Source organism: Haliaeetus leucocephalus, unplaced genomic scaffold (genome assembly GCF_000737465.1).
Source record: "Haliaeetus leucocephalus isolate CR32 unplaced genomic scaffold, Haliaeetus_leucocephalus-4.0 Scaffold450, whole genome shotgun sequence".
Taxonomy (NCBI): Eukaryota; Metazoa; Chordata; class Aves; order Accipitriformes; family Accipitridae; genus Haliaeetus; species Haliaeetus leucocephalus.
The window spans coordinates 5,002,233-5,021,998 of NW_010972886.1; the positions used below are offsets into that span (position 1 = coordinate 5,002,233).

Genomic DNA, 19,766 nt, shown 5'->3' on the forward strand with positions numbered 1-19,766 from the left:
TTACCCCCCTTAGTGATGCAGTGCCTTTTTCTTTTCACTAGCCGATGTTGTGCTGCTCCTCAGAAAAATGGATTGCTTTTACAAAACACTAGAGTTTCTCACATTCTTTTTTTTGCTTGCTTTCTTTTTCATCCTTTAGGGCAGCCTTGAAATTTTTACAGGACTCGGACTGGTGCTGGGCCCGCCTTTAGGTGGCTTTTTGTATCAATCATTTGGTTATGAGGTCCCTTTCATTACACTGGGATGTGTAGTGTTGGTCTTGGTGCCTGTGAATATGTGCATATTACCAAAATATGGTAAGCACCCTTCTTCCTGTCTCTTTCACTTACCTTAATTTCTCATGTATATAACTGTGTTTTAGAAAAATACCAGTTTCTGAGGTCTGATACAACTCAGAGGGCAAAGCTCTAGCTGAATTCTTGATCAGGCCCGTGTTTTAATGTGAACTAAAATTAATGTGTGCGGATGGCCTGGAATGAATCCAACACTTCATGCCCATCTCTGCAAACACTAAGAACTCTGTGGCAGTAAACTGAGATAAATTTTTGTTTTCTTCTCTCTCTTTAGCTTCAGGGCTTGTAAAGGATCAGTTGTGTCTTCATTGTATCAGCTTGTCATTGCAGCTAGTTGAAGAAAAGCTGGAGATAGGCTTTGCCTAAAACAAGAGAACTTGATGTGTTTGAGGGGTAACAGAGGGGAAGAAAAACAGAATTACAGGGAGAAAAAAAAAGGTTTATTTGTACTGAATGATGCAGGATCTGATTAACATGAAAGAATGTTAAAGTTAATAAGTGAGGGGTTTAACTGAAGTGCTGGAGGTCTTATAAGTTTGATTAAATTTTAGATGGTCCTGCTTGGACAGAAAGTTAACTTAAAGATAATTCTTCACACAAGATTGTAATTGCAAGGTTACAGTGCTGTTAGTCTTTCCTAGAATAAAAACTAGTAACTTTAAAATACATTTTAAAAAATATTTTTTCTTCTTAAATATGAAAACCTTGGAGAATAACTTATATATATATTGGCTTTTAGAAGAAACTTACAGTGCTTAACCATGCTACTGCTGGCTTCCCCCCCACCTCCCTGAGCACTGAAATTTGTATGGAGTCATGATATTACTAGCCAATTTGAAATTACATTAAATAAATGTTAGCTCTGAGCTGGTGGATGCTAATGAATGAACTTTTAGTTCAATGAACTTTGAGATCACATTCAACTATTAAAGCACCAACAGCATCAGGAAGGGAGCCTGCCTTAGAAATGACATCTAACCATGATATCTGAAAGAAGCTCCCTCTCTGGAGTACAAATTGAACATGTAGGAGACCCAAATGACTAGTTGCTTAAAAATTTAGACAGATCTCAACTGATAAATAGCAATCTTCTTATTTTACTTTCAAAGCATGTTTCTCTGATTGGATATGAATAGTTCATGCATGTGTGTGTGTTGTTTTAAGTTGGGACGTATCCATGAGATTTTCATTGTATAAGGACTAACAGAGAAGTAGCCATATTTTCACATAATTGGGAATAGTACATGCTTCTGTTCTTTTCAAGTTGGGGATTTGCAGTATTGGAATCTAAATTGTGTACTTCTTTTATTCACCTATCAAATTTGGGTTTTTAATATAAAAATAGTGTAGTGCACAATAGTCTACTATTGACTTTGATTTGTTAGATAACAAGAGTATTAGGACTAGAAAAAGGGAAATACTGATTTATTTTCTAAAGCAAGAAGATCAGTCATGAGCTCATGCTGCTGAAAATAATGCAATTTCCCCCCTTTTCTCTTGAAACAGATTCAATCCCTAGCAAGGACTCCTTTTGGAAGCTCATTCTTCTGCCGAAAGTCTTACTACTCTGTCTTACTATATTTTCTCTAAGTGCATGCTTGGGCTTTTTGGATCCCACAATGTCTCTATTTATCCTAAAGAAGGTAAGTCCTTTTAACATGCAGGGAGGTCTTGACTTGCTAAATAGTAAATAACTGGTCACAAATATGGTTTAAATATCCTAAACAGAATTAAGCCTTATCCAACTACACTGCTTTAATTTACTGTTAATAATATGATTTCCAAATAACTTGATTTCGACAGTACTGACAAATCACAGTTTCCATTGGATGCCATCTGTTGCCGCTGGGTCTCAGTAACTTTGAAAATGAGGAAATGTCAGGCCTTTAAAAATGTGTTTTTTCCACTTAATTGGCTTTCAACAGCAGCATACCTTCTCTGAACAGGGCATAGCAGCTGGTTTTGTAAACAAGGGACTTTTTCCTCCTTTCTGAAAGCAAATTCTGTAAAATTGCAACAGTCACTGACAGTGCTGTATCTCTTGATGTGGACATTTGTTTTCAGGGACATGATGTCTCAGCTCTGCCTTCTCTTACAGCAATGCCAAAATTAAACTGATTGCAATGATGTAGCCTGCTAGCTGACTTCTTCACTCGCTCACTAAAAAGGCAAATGCTGTTTTATTTATTTAGTTTTTATTTATGTTAATATTTATTTATTTATTTGTTTCCTACTTCATGTATTTATTTTCCCCATGGTGTTTAATGTAATGAGTTTGAGGTAAACAGTTTAACATTCTGTTCCTGTGTGAAATTAAGCAATGCTTTTTGAGCAGTTTATTAATTAATCATTGTTCTAGGGAATAGCATTTCACAGGTGGTTGTGCTCTTACTTGTTGTTTCTCTAGTCCAGTACTTCGAACACTCATCCAGGGTGAAGGAGACTTGGTGTTAACATCTTACATCACTGGAGATGTGAATGTACGTCTTCCACCACCCAGAAGGGAGCTGTAGTTATTCCGCTGTAGAATATTGCAAACTGATGTGGCTCTTCTGCTTTCCATCTGCTCTGTGCTAACAGATACTTGATGTGAAAGGGCTGTAGCCTTCTTGGCAGGTGTTGTAACCACTAAATTAGAGTTATTATCATGTGCTTGCATATGGCAAGGAAATAGTGAATATTTATGTAGTCCATGCCACATGAAACATCTTGGAATACCTTCTAACTGGTAGTTAAAGCACTCATTTGAGAGACTAGGATGCTTTTGGTTCATTACACGTTTTGTTTCAGTATAGAAACGTGTCTCTGCATTAGGAATGTGTAGACCTCAGGGTGTTTGCAAAAAGCCCTTACTCATTTTCATAAAAATCATCCTTTGGTTGAAAAGCCAGAGTTGTGTTTTATAGCACTACTTACTTTTAAGATGCACTGATTAGCAGTGGATGACTACAGTATTTATGCTTTTCTAAGTGGAAAGATTAGAGAGGTAAAGACTAAATCCATCTAAATTTCAGTGTCTGAACTGTATGTTTCAAATGTGCCAGATACTAATGTTAGAATCCAGTGTGCTGGTGCAGGGACAGAGCATAGTGTTTCCTCCTGAGATTATTTAGGCTTTCTCCGAGTACAGTTGTGTCAGGTGTTTTCACACCATCCTTAGAAATGGAAGTGGAAGGAAACTGGAGCTCTGCTGATGACTTCAAATACTTGAAAAACCTCTGTATGGTATCAGTAAAATACTTAATATCATGTATTTCAGTATTTTGACCTAACATATAATTCTTGGATTGTCCTTTAATGAACGTAGCATGTATGGTTTGATGTTTTGTTTTCTGTTTTATTTGTCTTCCTTTCTGTAGTTCAAACTACCAGCTGGTTATGTGGGCTTGGTATTCCTCGGTTTGGCACTCTCTTACTCCCTGTCTTCTCCGCTCCTTGGACTCCTAAGTGACAAACTGCCAGTAAGTACTACCCTGCTGTTTGTGCAGGGTTAGTAAAGCACTCTCTGCATTTAGTTAAAGCTGAAGGACTTTCCATATTGAAGCAATGGATGTAGGCCTGGTCCTGTAAAGGGATTTGTCTTTCAGGACCCTGCATGTGCACTGAATACTGCCATCCTGAAGGTCTCTTTTGCAAGGTCCAGGTAGTACAAGAACGTCCAAAATAGTAAAGGATGTTGGACAAGTAACCTGTAATTGAAATGTGTTGAGCTTTTCTGGTGGACTAAGCACAATCTATTTCTAGCCAATGTGGAATGGAGAGTGGGAAAATGTCCCAGTTATCCATGCTTTTGACCACATGTAATTTTATCAGCTTTTGAGAAGAGGCGTGAAGATATTCTGGGTAGCTGTATTGACTTTATCTTTTGAAAAGTGTAATATCCAAATTAGATCAGCTCATTGACTGGCTATGGTTCTCTAGCTCTTAACTGCGTCATAGAAAGAGACTTTGACAGTAATACACTTAAAACTGCCTGGTTTATAGCCACTGCTAATTGATCAAGGGAACCTACACTGTCAGTGCTGTGCATGAAGGACATTGCCAGTTTTCTGACAGTGTTTTTTCCTGACACAAAGTAATAATGGCCTTTGTACATGAGAATTACATGCAATGCTGCATGATATTTCTTATACTAAGGAAAAGTAAGACCTAAAATACTTTGCTAACAGAGAAACACTGTTACTCAGTATCCTAAAGAAATCTCTGTATTAAGCAGCTGCTGCCAGTGATTGCATTGGTCATGAGGAAACATGAATTCAGTGTTTCTTGATGATGTTCTGAACTGGCAGAGAAATTGTGAATTCCCAGTTTGTGTGTAATGATGGTCTTTACAGGAGCCGTACTTTTCAGGAGATGAAGGTTTAGAAGAGGGGCATTAAAAAAGACAAAAGAGTTACATTACAAATTCACATCTTTAAATTACATACCTCTTCCTTTTCTTTCATAGTACCTCAGGAAGTGGCTGCTGGTATCTGGAGGCTTAATGACAGCACTGTGCTTTTTCATGTTAGGACCTGCTCCTGTACTACACATTGAAAGGTACAGAACTGCCTCTTCTTATGCCTGTCCCCTTACATGATGTTTTTGTGATAGCCATCATGACCATAGTCATGTATGTCCACAAGTCTATAATTAGCACTTCTGACCATGAAACAGGTTTTTTTTAACTTCTAACATGAGACTATGAATGTGAAGCAGTGGAAGCATCTGAAAATGGAGATTTTACAGCTTCATAAAATAGATCCTTTTCCTTTGCTTTTTACTGTTAACTGTGTTTGCTCATGTTAATGTGTATGGTGGGAAGAATGTTGCTTTTTATTTTCGTTTCCTCCCAATTCTGTGGCATTTCCAGTGCAGCAAAACAAAGTTCTCTTTGTCTTATTTTTCAATTTTCTCTATTTCATTTGCATGGCTGTGCAGCAGTATTGATTTGTCTTGTCTCTGTATATAGCTTACTGAGGAAAATGCCAGATTATAGCTTTGTTTTCAGCTAGCTAAGTAAAGACAATGTCAGTTGCACCTGAACACTGCATTGCATATCTCTCAAGTTAATTCACAGCAAAACACTCTGCTGCATTTACAAAACAGCTGTACAGTCCATTTGTCCTAGGTTACATACTCTGTTAAAGATGATGATAGGCTTGCTAATGTGCAGAATTAGTCAAATCCTTCCTCCTAGACTTCTAATTTTTAAAGAAGATCATACATTTGTAACTGGTGAGTTCATACATCTGAGCTGGTGAGAAAAAGAAACCAGTAAAATCTTCAACATTCTTTTCTTTAGCTAAGTCTATTTGGTTATAATGTATTAGGCTACAATATTTTAGCTGCAAAATCCTTCACTTGTGCAACAAACCAAGTCTGGAGCTTGGACGTAGGTACTGGTGAGTTAAGCGCATCCGTCTACCTCTTCTCTATGTGCTTCTCTTAAAATGAACTGCATTTTATAAGGAAATACTTAAATTGAGCACAGGATTTTAAAATCGTTTTACAAAGTCTTTTTTTAAGCATAGAACTGTACTTTTCAAGTCTTAGTGTTCAATTAAAGTAGAGTTCTTTTTGGCTTCAAGAAACCTAGTTTTCTGGTGAGTCATGGAGAGCTGATACAACAGCCTTCAGACAAACGGGGTCCTTACTTGAAAAGAGTCTTCAGCAGCTAACTTCTTTTAAATGCCTCTTTTTCAGTCAGCTGTGGATGTTTGTGCTGGTGCTGGTTTTGATTGGCTTTTCCCTTGGCATGAGTGCTATCCCAGTGTTTCCAGAGATACTGGACTGTGCATAGTAAGTAACTCTGTCCCACACATCTTTCATGTTCCTGACAGTAGGAAACTGCAACTAATTTTCAGGTGTGAATATGAAGTGGGGTTTTGGTGTGGCTTTTTTCCCTGTTTTTGAGACAAAGGCAGCAAGTAACACTTAAATGCTTCTACTAGTCTTTTGTCTTATTTTTTTCTGAATGAGCACCCCGGTGATTATACTCCAAATGTAATTTTGTAAATGTGTACCTGAGTATTATGAACACACTGAAGTCTATCAGACTTTGGGTGTCATAGCATGGGGTGACCTGTGTTTGGTTTCATATACATAGGATTTATTTCAGCTTCTGAGGATGATTAATAGCAAGCAGTTTTCACTGGATTTTCAGGCTGCATTGGTTTTAACAGCTGGACCTACAGGAGTCATACTTGCTCAAAGTACTCAAGGCTTGGGAGTAATGACCTAGGAAGGGTCTTGATTTACTCTTACTAGTATGTTCCTCTTGGAACAAAGTCTTTCCTTCTTAAAAACCACCTGTCACTGTTTTACACTTGTGGTATGAAACATGGGGAGTGAGTGATGGTGTGATGTTAGGAATCTATTTGGAAGACATCAGAGATGAGGAGTAGCACTGCAGTCCTCCCGAGAGGCAGCAAAGAAGAAAGTACTGGGTAAACAGACATGATTCCACTGTACGCTTCTGCTTGTTAAGTATTTATGTTGTGTGTAAATTAAAAGGAGGGGAGAAACTCTCTATAGGAGAAGGCTATAGACTGAGACACAGTAATGTATTGTACTACTCTGACTGGTCTTTCTGCAGTGAGAATGGATTTGAAGAAGGTCTGAGTCTGCTGGGACTGGTGTCTGGGCTTTTCAATGCCATGTGGTCTCTTGGGTAGGTATACAGTCACCTTTTTGTAAGCTATGAGTGTTTGGTTGTTCTATGCTATTACCACATGAAAGCCTGCTGCGTTACAACCAGAAGTCTTGCATTGCAGTCATTGTGTTGACCTTGATTCAAAAGGTTCTTGGTAAACAGGTGCCTGGTGGACATTTTACCCAAAAAGGGAATGGATTCTGAACTTGTCGTCTTGAAATGTATTGCCCTGCATATCAAAAAGCTCTAGTGATTAAGTGGATGTTAGCTTGCACTTCTGTGTTGTCATTTTTGTTGTCACTGAAATATTTAGTGCTTAATACAGAGAGAGGTGGACCCTAATTTTTTACAAAGTTAAGTCCACCCATATGGAGTGAGCTAGAAGGTATCTGCTCCTGACTAATTCTGTTCTTCCTCTTTCATTTTCTACATTTCCTCCTTTTGTCTGGAATAGCTTAGGGTAGAATCTTATCTTCTCTTTCCACCACAGCCATTATTTAAGGTCTGTGCCTGTGTAGCTTAGCAGAGTGTGTCTGTGTTTATTACCCAGTGGTCATCGCAGAAATGAGTGAAAGGCGCTACTGGCTGAGTGACCCTTCAGAGTTGTCACTCAGTGGGAAGTGACAGAGTCCCCCTATTGAAAGCCACTTCCAGGAATTTTTTATCTGTCCTTGTAGTCCTCTGTGGCTGCAGGTGGGTTTCAGTGGTACAAATTTGCACGATTTTTTCCAAGCTAACTGAAGTTCTAGCTGTCCTGTTTATTTGGCATAGGGTTCAGTACAGATACAGATAGTATAAAGATACCAAACCCCAGTTCTATGCTGTTATCAAACTTGGGTTTATTATGTGACTTGCTTCCAGGAAGTCTTTCTGGTTTTACACAGTTTTGTCCCTTTCTGTAGCGAGAGACCATATCATGTAAGATGTTTCATAAAATGACAGCAGCTGCATAACCTTTCCTGGCATTCTGAGATGGGCATGACGCTGCAGGGCAGTTACATACAGCTTAACCTTGCAGTGCCCACGTCTGTCACAATGTGCTTCCCCACCTGCCTATATCCACCGGTCTTTCGTCTTGAAGTTTGGCAGGTTTACATTTTGCGGGATGAGAGTTTAAATTTCTTTTATGATAGGATTGGTGTAGGTGCCTTCTTAGAATATGGTCCTTAATGGGGCCTCTAAGCTATTCCAGATACAGAAAAGAGTGCGTTCTGCTTTCTGTTGTGGACCCTATTTCCAGCTGAGGAAGTAACTAGACAGGTTTACTGGGCCCATGGCAAACAAAGAATTAATACTTATTGTGGATTATAGGAAGGTTAGGTCTGTGGAAGACAATCTCTTTGTTGACAAAGGAGAGAGAATCAATGGTGGGAGGCCACAAAACACAACAAAAAAGTTCTCTGAGAATATGATCTCTTTTTTGTTTGGGATGCCGATACCTCATTTTGATTTGTTGCAGGGCATTTGCAGGTCCCACTCTGGGAGGACTTCTAAATGAAAAGCTGGGTTTTGAATGGGCCTCAGCCATCCAAGGAGGATGGGCACTGTTAAGTGTAAGTAATTACATATTTTTTGCTTTTTATATCTATTGCGATTATGAGTTATTGCATAAGGTTATTATTATTACAATTGTAACTGACTGTTTCTTCAAAGGGTCTTGCAACTGGAATATTCTATATCATTGAGGCAACAAGGAGAAGGTATGCCGAGATATTCATTCTTTATTTTACTTACAGCCATATAAAGCAAACCTTTGAAAGCTGTGCTTCCATTTTTTCCTCACTACCAACCTGATAACGAATGACAAGATGAGCAGTAAAAATATTGCTTAAATACTTTGTCTGTATGCTTTCTTAAATCCCTGCTGACCTAAATAGAGACCTAAAACAGACAATGCCGGTTCTATACACACATCAGGACTGTGGCAATAAGGAGCAAACCCTACTGACAGTTCCTCCAGGAGCGTGTCTGTGAGCTGGAATTGGCTGGATGGTCACATCCAGAGAGTAGTGCTCAACAGCTCAAGGTCCAGATGGAGATCAGTGATGAGTGGTGTCCCTCAGGGGTCTGTGTTGGGACCGGTACTGTTTATTGTACCAGTACTGTACTGTTAATATCTTCACCATTGACATAGACAGTAGGATTGAGTGCACCCTCAGCAAATTTGCAGACGACACCAAGCTGTGTGGTGCGGTTGACATGCCTTTGGGACAGGGTGCCATCCAGAGGGACCTGGACAAGCTTGAGAAGTGGGCCCATGTGAACCTCATGAAGTTCAGCAAGGCCAAGTGCCAGGTCCTGCACCTGGGTCAGGGCAACCCCCGGCATCAGTACAGGCTGGGGATGAAGGGATTGAGAGCAGCCCTGCCGAGAAAGACATAGAGGTACTGGTGGATGAAAAGCTGGACATGAGCTGGCAATGTGCGTTTGCAGCCCAGAAAGCCAACCATATCCTGGGCTGCATCAAAAGAAGCATGATCAGCAGGTCGAGGGAGGTGATTCTGCCCCTCTACTCCACTCTGGTGAGACCCCACCTGCAGTACCGCATCCAGCTCTGAGGCCTTCAGCACAGGAAAGACGTGGACCTGTTGGAGTGGGTCCAGAGGGGGGACACAAAAATGATCAGAGGGCTGGAACACCTCTCCTATGAGGAAAGGCTGAGAGAGTTGGGGTTGTTCAGCCTGGGGAAGAGAAGGCTCCAGGGAGACCTTATTGTGGCTTTTCAGTACTGAAAGGGGGCTTATAAGAAAGAAGGGTACAGACTTTTTAGTAGGGCCTGTTGCAGTAGGCAAGCAGTGATGGTTTTAAACTGAAAGAGGGTAGATTCAGACTAGATATGAGAAAGAAACTTTTTATGATGGGGGTGGTGAAGCACTGGCACAGGTTGCCCAGAGAGGTGGTAGATGCCCCATCCCTGGAAACATTTAAGGTCAGGTTGGACTGGAATCTGAGCAACCTGATCTAGTTGAAGGTGTCCCTGCTCATTGCAAGGGGATTGGACTAGATGACCTTTAAAGGGCCCTTTGAACCCGAAGCATTCTGTGATTCCATGAAACGATAGGTGTGAAAGCAGTAGTAAGTGGTTCTGTGCAATAGTGGGGAACCAAATCCAGTGATACACCTAGCTCTTTCCACACAATGTGTGGCTTTTTTGCTATAATGGTGGTATTGCACAGAAGTATCTTAAAGAATATTAAACCTGTTTCCTCCCTCCTGTCTTTTCCTTGTGCAAACAGTTCTAGTTCCAGCCTGCAAAATCCTCCTGGTAATAATGAAGAAAGAACTCATCTGATGGGCAGTGAAACATAACCAGACATATTTTCAATTCTCTGTTTACTATTGTGGTTTAACCTAGTGTTGAGATGAGTGGACTTAACAGTGTTTCATTATTCTGGAGCTGGGATACATGATCCCTTAGTGAACAACCAGTTGTGGTTTAGTTGTAGCTGCATTACTGTTTTGAAACACTAAACACTGACTGCCTTTCTTTTGGAAGTCCTCATGTGGATTGGCTGCAATGATGGGTAACACTCAGATGTTCGCCTGTTTAATTGTGTTCCGTATACAGTGCACCACTGCATGTGAAGAGGTGTGTTTTCAAATGTCTGGTTTCTATACTTGAGCCTGCAGTGCATTATTCTTGGGTAAAGCTACTATTTTGCTACCATGATTTTCTGTATTTTTTTAAAGAAAGTTCACTGTCTTGTAATACTTTAACTGATAACATAAAATGTTGAAACAATTTGAAATGACAAAGCATTAAGCACAACATTGTTTTCAATAAAGCAACTTTTTTTCCCAAGGTCTGTGAGTTTTCTTAGACAACGAGAGTCTAAAAGACTTTGTGTCTACCAGCACTTGTATTATCTTGAAAGTGCCTGAAAATGGGAGGCAAAGGTAATGAAGAGAAGACTTAGCATCTCCACACAGAACTAACTGATCTTCATTCCTGGAGAAGTCTTGGCATTGTGTGTGTGTATACATACATGTATAGACATATGTATGTTTGTATTACATATAAAGACTCAGCTTGGTGTGTGTGAGATCTATTTTACTAATAAATGCCATCTCGAATGTTTGTACAAATTGCCTGTGCAACAGTAAATCTATCAAAAGTCTAGGGCTACTATTTTCCAGCAGTAGGGAACACGCACATGCGTGCACACACATACACATCCCACCCCACCCCCTACCCCCCCCACCCCTGGATGCTCAGCACAAAAAGGGCAAGGGGAACTGAGACAAGGGCATGCCTGGGAAACTCACATTAAACTTCTTGACCTTGGTCACGGCAAGTCTTTTAATTTGTCCTTGAGTCCGGAACCGGGTCCTAGAAGAGGTTCTCTATGGTACCCATTTTTCCATAAATAAGAAGAGTGGTCTAGTCCTAGCAATTTCCAGTCAGTTTCTCTTGTGAGTAACTACTGGAATTTACATGAGAAATACTTCTTTCTCTGCCAGAGCCCTTTCTGAGGCACTAGCAAGAAAAACTGTTTCTGGTAGCCAGCTGAACTGTGAAGCATCAGGGTACCAAAGGGCAGGCTTCCCCTGGGAACATCCTGGCAATAGCTCCCTTTCGTTTTGTATCAGGCGTTAGGCTTTACTGAAACCAGGGCTGCACTCCTCAGCCTATTATGAAGTGCTGACCCTGCTGGTGCCAATGGTGAGGCAGGTGAGAAGGAGCTGAGAGGACTAGAAGTAGACGCAAGGTACAGATCTGTAGACATGAGACCGAATTATCTGTCTTTGTGGAATGACTTATTCACTTAACCTGACTCGTGCTGTTAGGACTCAGAAGTGGCCAGGATTACCAGAAGGAGTGGAAGTGTCATTGAAATTAATGAGCTGTCCTGCAATGCATGAACTTCACCAGAACTCTGGTAGAAACTAGACTGGCTTAACTAACCCCTCTAGTTTTCTGGCAACACATCTTCTCCCCTCTTCATTCTTTCATGTACACAATGGAGGCGAAAGAAACCTGAAGAGGAATCCTGGTTTCCAGGTTTGTTGTTCAAATCAACTCACAAGTGTGTTCTCCTGCCGTGATTATCCAGGGGTCCTGGACACATGGTTAAAGCAGAGCAGTCGGATCTCCTGTGGGGAACTCGGCGCCCCCCTGGCTAGTGCTGTGCTTGTCTCATGCAGTGTCAGCTCTAAATACCCATCTGCCATTACTAACTCAGTTGTACAATCTGTGAAGCTGTGCTAAGTAGGGACTGTGTCAGATACAGCCAAACTACATTCAGCTAGATTGGAGCCCTGTCTGTGCCCTTGAGTTTGGCCGGGAATGCGTCCGTGCTGGTCTTTGCTGAGATCTCCCAAACTCTGGCTTGTTTTCCTGCTGCGACCCGGGCTTGCCTTGAACTGCATTGCTACAGCAATGCCACGCCTGAATCGTTTGCAGATCTGGCAGGGGATGTGTTTCTTCAGCTGCAGCACAGCGGTGACTTCACTACCAGTGGTACAAGGCAGAATTGCTCAATGCTGGCAGCTCTCTTGCCTTTGATGTTGGGAGACTTTCCGGGCAGGGTGGTTGCAACTCCTGCTGTCCGCTTCCTGCCAGTTTGGGGAATTCCCAGATTTTGCGCAAGAGTTCCCCTTTTAAAGCCCCCTCTCGTTGCTTGCCCCCAGCCTCCTCTTGGGCCACTTCCAGGCTCCAGACGTGCGGCTTCCTAAAGCTCGTGCCTCTGCCGTGCTTTTGGTGCTGTCTGCTCCGGAGGCCTGTGCCCTGGACAGATACATCGCAGCCGTCTGCGAGCACAGCACGGTCTAGTGGGAACGTGCTGCAGTGCCAGTTTCTCCTGAGGAGGCCTTGGTGCTGATGGACAAAAATACGGCAATTTTGGAAGCGGCCATCAAAGAAGCAGCCAGACGGGTATTATGACAGATTTAGAGACATTCATTTTGGTAAACACTGACCATTTATTCATTTTCTCAATGGTGTTTTTTGGGTTTGTATGTTGGTACCAGGGTGCCCATATCATTGTGACTCCTGAAGATGGCATTTATGGCTGGGTCTTCACAAGGGAAACAATATACCCTTATCTTGAGGATATCCCAGACCCACAGGTGGACTGGATTCCATGTGCTGATCCTGGAAGGTATTGTCCCTGCTATGCACAGGGGAAGGGTCCAATGGGAAAGACAGCTACCTTTAGGAGTGTTTGTCGATAGTTTTAAGTGTCTTGGAACAACTGTTGTGAAATGAAGGCAGGTTAGACATCATGTAAATAGCTTCAGAAAACTTCCTTCATCATTTTTCTTTGCCATTTTTTCTCACTGTAATTCTTTTGATTTTAGTTAGTATACTCATAAAGGTTGAGATTTATTTAAAAGAAAAAAAACTTACAGAATCAACATTTCAGTAATGTATTCCATGCATGTTGTAGAAAATGTTTAAGATATAGGAATATTAGGAGTATTTGTGAATAAAATAACAGCTACTACTGAAATTATATACTGCACAATTTCAAATTTATGTTTTTGAATCATGATGTGGTAGCCTTTTTATTCTGTTATTTTCCTTAATATATTGCACCATTTTTTGAAGCTGCGATATTTGGTGAAAGATAACAAAACGCACCATGGAAGAAACAAATCCTAAGCTACCTCAGTGCAGCAGGCAAATCAAGAGCCGAAGCAGAACAGCCGATACTAGCCCATGTGTCGGTGTAACTTCAACGCTGTGCCACACGCTGGCAGAGAACAGAGACTTGAAGGTGCAAAGATTCATTTTCACTGCAAGGAAACCCCTGTGTTCCTCACTTAGGTAATGGGAGGTGAAGCCAGAGTATCAGCACACTAAGCTTTGAAGCACAAAACCACTGCCTGCTATTGAATAACAGGATACGACAGTCTCATATTAGATATGACTAACTTAAACCTATCATTCTTGTGATCAGAAGTCTTAGCGTGGGCATTTTTATGGATTGGCTGGTTTTGATGTTTTATTTCCTTTCTTCCTTGCCTGCTGTTTAGGTTTGCTCCCTCACCCGTGCTGGAAAAACTGAGCTATCTGGCGAGGAATAACTGCATCTATGTGGTTGCAAATATGGAAGACAAGAAGCCGTGTAATTCCAGTGATCCAAGGTGCCCAAGTGATGGTCACTATCGGTACAATACCAACGTTGTCTTTGACTCAGAAGGGAAACTGGTGGCTCGTTACCACAAGGTAAGAGGATTTTACAGTGTTCAGGAAGTGCATCATGCTTGGGTGATTCAAGATGTGAAACAAGCTGCTTCCCAGGCTTAAATGTATTTGTACATAGAGTCAATACAGAGCAGGTGTCAGAGGGCGGGTGAAAGCCACTGCCTTAAGATATCTTAATTTCTGCTATTCTGAACTTAATAGCAAGTAATTAAATTAAATTAATTAAAACTCAATAAGCCCTCTATTTTTACTGCTTCTCAATAGGAAGTAACACATATTAACAGATATTAAAATATTAATGTCCTAAACTCTTGCTAACCAAATACAAATCCCCTTCACTGGTATAAATCAGGACCACGGAGATTTGTGTTTGACTCCTCTTGCAGAGGTATGAATTCTCCTTTTTGAAATTAAGGTATAGCATGTTCACAAAACATACGCTCCACTTGTATTTAAGTGAATGAGTATTATATTCAATCTTAGACTGATTTAAATGGTTTGATTTCTTTTCTAATCTTTTTTTTTCCTCCATTCCTTCCTTTCCATGAACAGTACAACCTTTTTGTGACAGAGAAACAGTTTAATTACCCCAAGGATCCACAATTTGTGACTTTCAATACATCCTTTGGCTATTTTGGCATTTTCACTTGTGCAGACATACTCTATCATGACCCAGCTGTGGTCTTGGCAAGCAGATTTCAGGATGACACCATTCTGTTCCCAACCGCTTGGGGTAACACTCTTCCACTGTTGTCAGCGGTCCAGTTTCACTCAGCATGGGCCATGGGAACGAGCATCAACTTTCTTTCAGCAAATATGCACAACTTCACTTTAGATATGACAGGTAACGTGATATTTCTCTAATTGATCTTGTTCACGTGGACAACATTTATATCTATGTAGTGCAGTTGACCTGAGCAAAAATTCCTATCAATCAGCTTTAGCCATGCATACCCATGTCAACAGCACTTGGACAAGAGAACTTGTGCAGATAAAAAGGAAATCAAAATGTGACATGTAAGAACTCAGACATGCTTAAGTTGACTAGAACACCTTTAGTTATTTGTTAAATGATCAGTCCTGAGAGTTTATGCATGTGATGCTTCATCTTCTGACCCTGGTGTCTGTCGATGTTTGGTCATGTGAAGGCCCAAACTTTTTTTGTCTCCACTAGGTGGAAACCTAACTCTGAGAAATGTTCTTGTGTGTCCTGCAAACATTATTTCTGGGCTGGAGACCTCCTGTCAAGTTTTCTTTGCAGACTCTGTTTTCACTGTGTATTTTTCCTGAGCAGATGCTAATAGTCAAGCGCAAGTTTTGTGGGCACGTGCTTGCAGAAGTGAGAGAAACTTACTGGTGTTCCTAAAATGTAGCCCTAAACTTTGCCTTCTAAATAAAAGCAGATATGAACCATTCCTTTAGTTCTCAGTCATTGATGACCCTATGTCATACAACTCCTTTATGGATAGGTTTTACTCTGGGCTTTAAAGATTTGTTTATTTATGTAAAGAGTTTGCATAAAGATTTGACTTTTGGTAATATCTTTTCCTTACAGAATTTTTTTGATTTAGACAGTGTTACCATTCATTTTCATCAGAAATACTGATTCCTAATGCAGCTAAACTCAATGAGGAATGTATAGCTTCAAGCACTTAAATCATATATAATGGCATATAATTAGCACACTAATCTTACAATACATGAAACATCAGAGTTTGGTCTACTTCCATTGATCGCAAAAAGCATTAGGTTAGGACTGTAGTCTGTGAAGGCTTAATTTAGTTTCAAAACAATCTGGTAAACATTAGAATAAAGTTTGGCACATGCTTAATTAGTGAAGACTGCCTGCTTGTCCCATACACTTGCTTTCAGATTAAAAGCTTTCTGGTGTTACGTGTTTGCAGGGAGTGGTATTTATGCCCCAGGCGGTCTGAGAGCATATTATTACAATACAGAAACGGAGAATGGTCACCTTTTGGTGACAGAACTGAGTTCGTGCCCACGTCTCTCTCCTGACTATCCTGCTGCTGTTAATTGGAAATTGTATGCTAGCAGGATCGAGCAGCTTCCATCAAACAACCACTGTTTTAGTGGGGTCATTTACCATGATCTCTTCTCCTTCATGGAGCTCACTGAACCCGAGGGAAATCGTGCCATTTGCCAGCAGTACCTCTGTTGCCATCTGAGTTACAAGATGGCAGATAAGCAGAAAGATGACGTTTATGTTCTGGGTGCCTTTGACGGGCTACATGTTGTTGAAGGACAGTGTTATCTGCAGGTAAAAGTTTTCTGTTCTTATTTGGACAGTGGGAAGGCTGCAGTACTCTCTTTGCAGCCGATTTGCGTTTGTCTTATTTTTGATTGAGGAGGTTTAAGAGGAGGCATTTTTTAGGCCCCTCTGAAAACATTTGTTTTCTTCATGATGCATTTTGACTTCATTAGGGGTGTTGATCCTGCTTTTCTGTCTATGTTATAAATGATGAAAGTGAAGATCCTGAGTTGACCCTGTGCTATAATGCTTCAAGGAGGTTTCCATATCTGTGTGCAAAAGGGAGAGAAGATTGTAGAGTTCTCCCTGTCTTCATAGGGATGCTCTTGTCACAACAGAGCTGTTTTCTGCTCAATGGTTTTTACCATTGTGCTGATGTGATTCTCTAACATGCGGTTATCTAACAAAATGAAGAAACTAAATACAGATATAACATTTGTATTCACATGTCTTGTCAGGGTATTGATTCTTTTAAATTTCACTGTTAGGCTTTGTATCTTTCCTCTATATCTTTAGAGTATTCCCACTAGAGTAGGCAAATAAGTATGGCTTCAGTTTTTTAGGAAACTCAGCCAGAGCTGAAGTAACTTCCCTAGGTCACAAACTATTCCACATCTATGACTAAACGCATATGCATTATGCATGAATGCGTACATAACTTGTAAACACACAGACACAGTGCTTTGCTGCAGTGCTGGCAAAGAACCGTCTTTTTACAAAGTTTCAGGTGCCACCCATGGATCCTCTTGGCCTAAAGAAATGAGTAGATGTATTGGATCATTTCTTCATCATGACAGCTTTTCTTACAGTCAAATCCAGCCCTTGACTGTTGAAAGCTTAGAGGTATTTTGCCTTTCTGTATCCTTCTCCCTGCAGATATGGACACTGCTCAAGTGCAAGAGCACAGACCTGAACACGTGCGGGCAGCCGGTGGAGACAGCTCAGACCAAGTTTGAGATGTTCTCCCTCAGAGGCACATTTGGCACCAACTATGTCTTTCCAGAAGTCTTGTACAGTGGGGTGCAGCTGGCCCCCGGGGAGTTTGAGGTAATGGGACACCCTTGTGATTTGTCAGACTTGTAATACAAATGGTCAAAATGCCACTACAAGACATAGGAGCATCTCAGTAGTTATCAGTGTCCTCTACTTGAGTAACTGGCTTGAGTTCAAGGCAGCTTTATTTCTGCCTGGTTTTCTTGGTTGCACTCACACAGCAGGTCCATTTTGCCGACTCCCTTCTTCCCCCTCCCCCTGAATCCCCTGGAACATGATCTTGCTCAAGACAGAAGTGTAGTTTTTCTCAGACTTCATGGTAGCTCCATGTGAGCTACCACATCGCTCAACTAGGTTGACATTAATGAATTTTGCATCTGTCATACAAGAGTACTGCTTTGCTGATGTTCCTGTTTATTTTACTTTTCCATAACTAGGTGCTAACCAATGGACATCTGATAAGTCAGACTAGTACATCAAAGCCAGTTTTGAGTGTAACTCTCTTTGGGAGGTGGTATAAAAAGGACCCTCCACACACAGAGCAACCTTCACCATGATTTCACTGCAGATCCTTTAAGATCACATCTGCTTGTTTCTGTAATGCTAATTAACCATAATTAATCATAATGTTAATTAATCTTAATACCCATAATTACAATGGCATTCTATTTCTCAAGTTGCCTTATCTAAAAGCATAGTCATTCCACATTGATTTGTTGACTTGATTTTGCAGCAAAAAGAAATTACTCTGCTGGGCAGTTCTGTATGTGTTTTTATATGATAGTGTTGGTTGTCATAGATTTGACCTTGACACTGGGGACAATAGAAAATAAATTCCTCTGGCTTTAGTTGTGTAGGATTCAGGCACATAGAAGTGGGTTGTGGCCCAATAACAACCTATTTTTAATTCTTTGAAATTTTTGGTGGAGTATTAGAAGTCATTTCCACAACACTGTCCTGTCCCATCTCTGAACGCACACTTTTCTGAACACACACTTTTCTAAGAGGCTAACAGAACCTTCGAAGGCCGATGATTGAACTTTTATCATTTACTTTGAAAAAGAAAACAAGCCTTGAAACACCATTGCTTCAAAAACAGTCATTCAACTCAGCACACAGTGTACTGTGTTCTCATGCCGTGCTCTAACTTACAGTTGGAAGAGTCTACTTCAATCTTTCTGGCCACAGTTTAGGGTGTGGAAAACTTCCTTTCCACAAAACTATTGATATATGATAACTGTGTCACCTTTTTCAAGCAGTCACATGGGTCCATATCAAAAATCCTCAAAATGAACAATTTTGCAGGTGCATATCTGTCTTCCCATGAAATGGTTGCTTATGCTGGTGCGAGGGAGAGGCAGGACTGTGCAGGCAGGTGTTGGGAAAGGCTAGTGAACAGTTTGAACAGATTGAACGCACCGGCACGTGTGCGGGTGCAGGCCCTGCAGACTGTACTTTCTGAGCATGTGGACTGGATTACTCTGTGTGAGGCAGCTAAGATTTCTATGTGCGGTTAATTCTATTGTTTGTTCTGCGGGTTTGTTTTGAAATAAAAACATTGCTCACATTTAAGCTGACCAACGTCATAAAAAATAGACTTGCAGGCTGCAAAATTCATTGGTTTTGAACAAAGTGAATATTGTAAAAACAAGATTTTAGTCTGTAAATGTATTAAATTGTAACTGTCTGCAATTCATATAATAGAAGTAATGGAAAACACTGTACTTGTTTGTGGAGATAAAGTAGAGGATCTCTACATTTGTATCTGTGCCCTAGGACACGCTGTCCTGTTACAGCTAAGCGACATGTGTGTGCTGTTGCTACAAGGAGTGGCTTCCGATTTCCTCACCCCGCCCGCATTTCCTCATTGCTTTGCAGTGATTGCGTGGTTGCAGATGTGACCTTTCACAGGGGCTTCTCCACTGCAAGATTAGTGCTTCAAATGAGGAGTAGTCTTCCACGCTGGCTCTCTTAGCACAAGTAAAGGAGCAGGACCACACTCTGAAGACAGACTACCTCTACAGCTAAGCTGATTTAGCACCAGATTGCATCCCGTTTCACGAAAGTAAGTCCTCAGATAACCGCCACCCTCAGGCAGTAGCAGAGATGGGGCATAGAGCAGTCCAGGGGTGGGGAGAGTGGATTGGGAGGATGGAGGTGTGAAAAGCCGAGGGTGCTCTAGGATAAGCTTCCTCTTACATTGCCCATAGCCATGTATAGCCTGGACCGCTGTAGTTTTGTGAAGTTTTTATTCAGGGGGCTCAGTGGGTTGATTTGTTTAACTGGCATTATGTTCCTGGCTGAGCTCCCAGCTCTGCAGGCAGTAGGCGGTGGTGCCTGCTGGTAGAGGCAGACAGGGATGCCTCTATCCTTCCGTACTCCAGACCCCCCCCCCCCCCCCCCCCCACGGGCGCCGGGGAGACGTGC

At 41.2% G+C, this 19,766-nt stretch overlaps 2 protein-coding genes across 3 annotated transcripts in view; both read left to right on the top strand.

The window, feature by feature from the left end:
* The window catches only part of SLC18B1 (solute carrier family 18, subfamily B, member 1), a 15,043-nt gene extending 4,314 nt beyond the window's left edge, over positions 1-10,729 (top strand). Inside the window, exons 6-14 of one of the 2 annotated variants that reach the window (XM_010574676.1) lie at positions 140-296; positions 1,800-1,936; positions 3,653-3,754; positions 4,741-4,832; positions 5,979-6,074; positions 6,871-6,945; positions 8,387-8,480; positions 8,581-8,627; positions 10,164-10,729. In XM_010574676.1, coding sequence (XP_010572978.1) covers positions 140-296; positions 1,800-1,936; positions 3,653-3,754; positions 4,741-4,832; positions 5,979-6,074; positions 6,871-6,945; positions 8,387-8,480; positions 8,581-8,627; positions 10,164-10,236 — 873 coding nt within the window. In that variant the 3' untranslated portion in view covers positions 10,237-10,729. The remainder of the gene's footprint in view (positions 1-139; positions 297-1,799; positions 1,937-3,652; positions 3,755-4,740; positions 4,833-5,978; positions 6,075-6,870; positions 6,946-8,386; positions 8,481-8,580; positions 8,628-10,163) is intronic. The other variant, XM_010574677.1, reaches the window with a different exon arrangement.
* A 1,811-nt stretch (positions 10,730-12,540) lies between these two features.
* Positions 12,541-17,896, top strand: LOC104836426 (pantetheinase-like). The gene is made up of 7 exons (XM_010575033.1): positions 12,541-12,802; positions 12,898-13,028; positions 13,906-14,098; positions 14,630-14,921; positions 15,982-16,355; positions 17,223-17,393; positions 17,777-17,896. The coding sequence occupies exons 1-7, from the start codon at positions 12,749-12,751 to the stop codon at positions 17,894-17,896; spliced, it is 1,335 nt and encodes a 444-aa protein (XP_010573335.1). The 5' UTR covers positions 12,541-12,748.
* Positions 17,897-19,766: the final 1,870 nt, after the last annotated feature.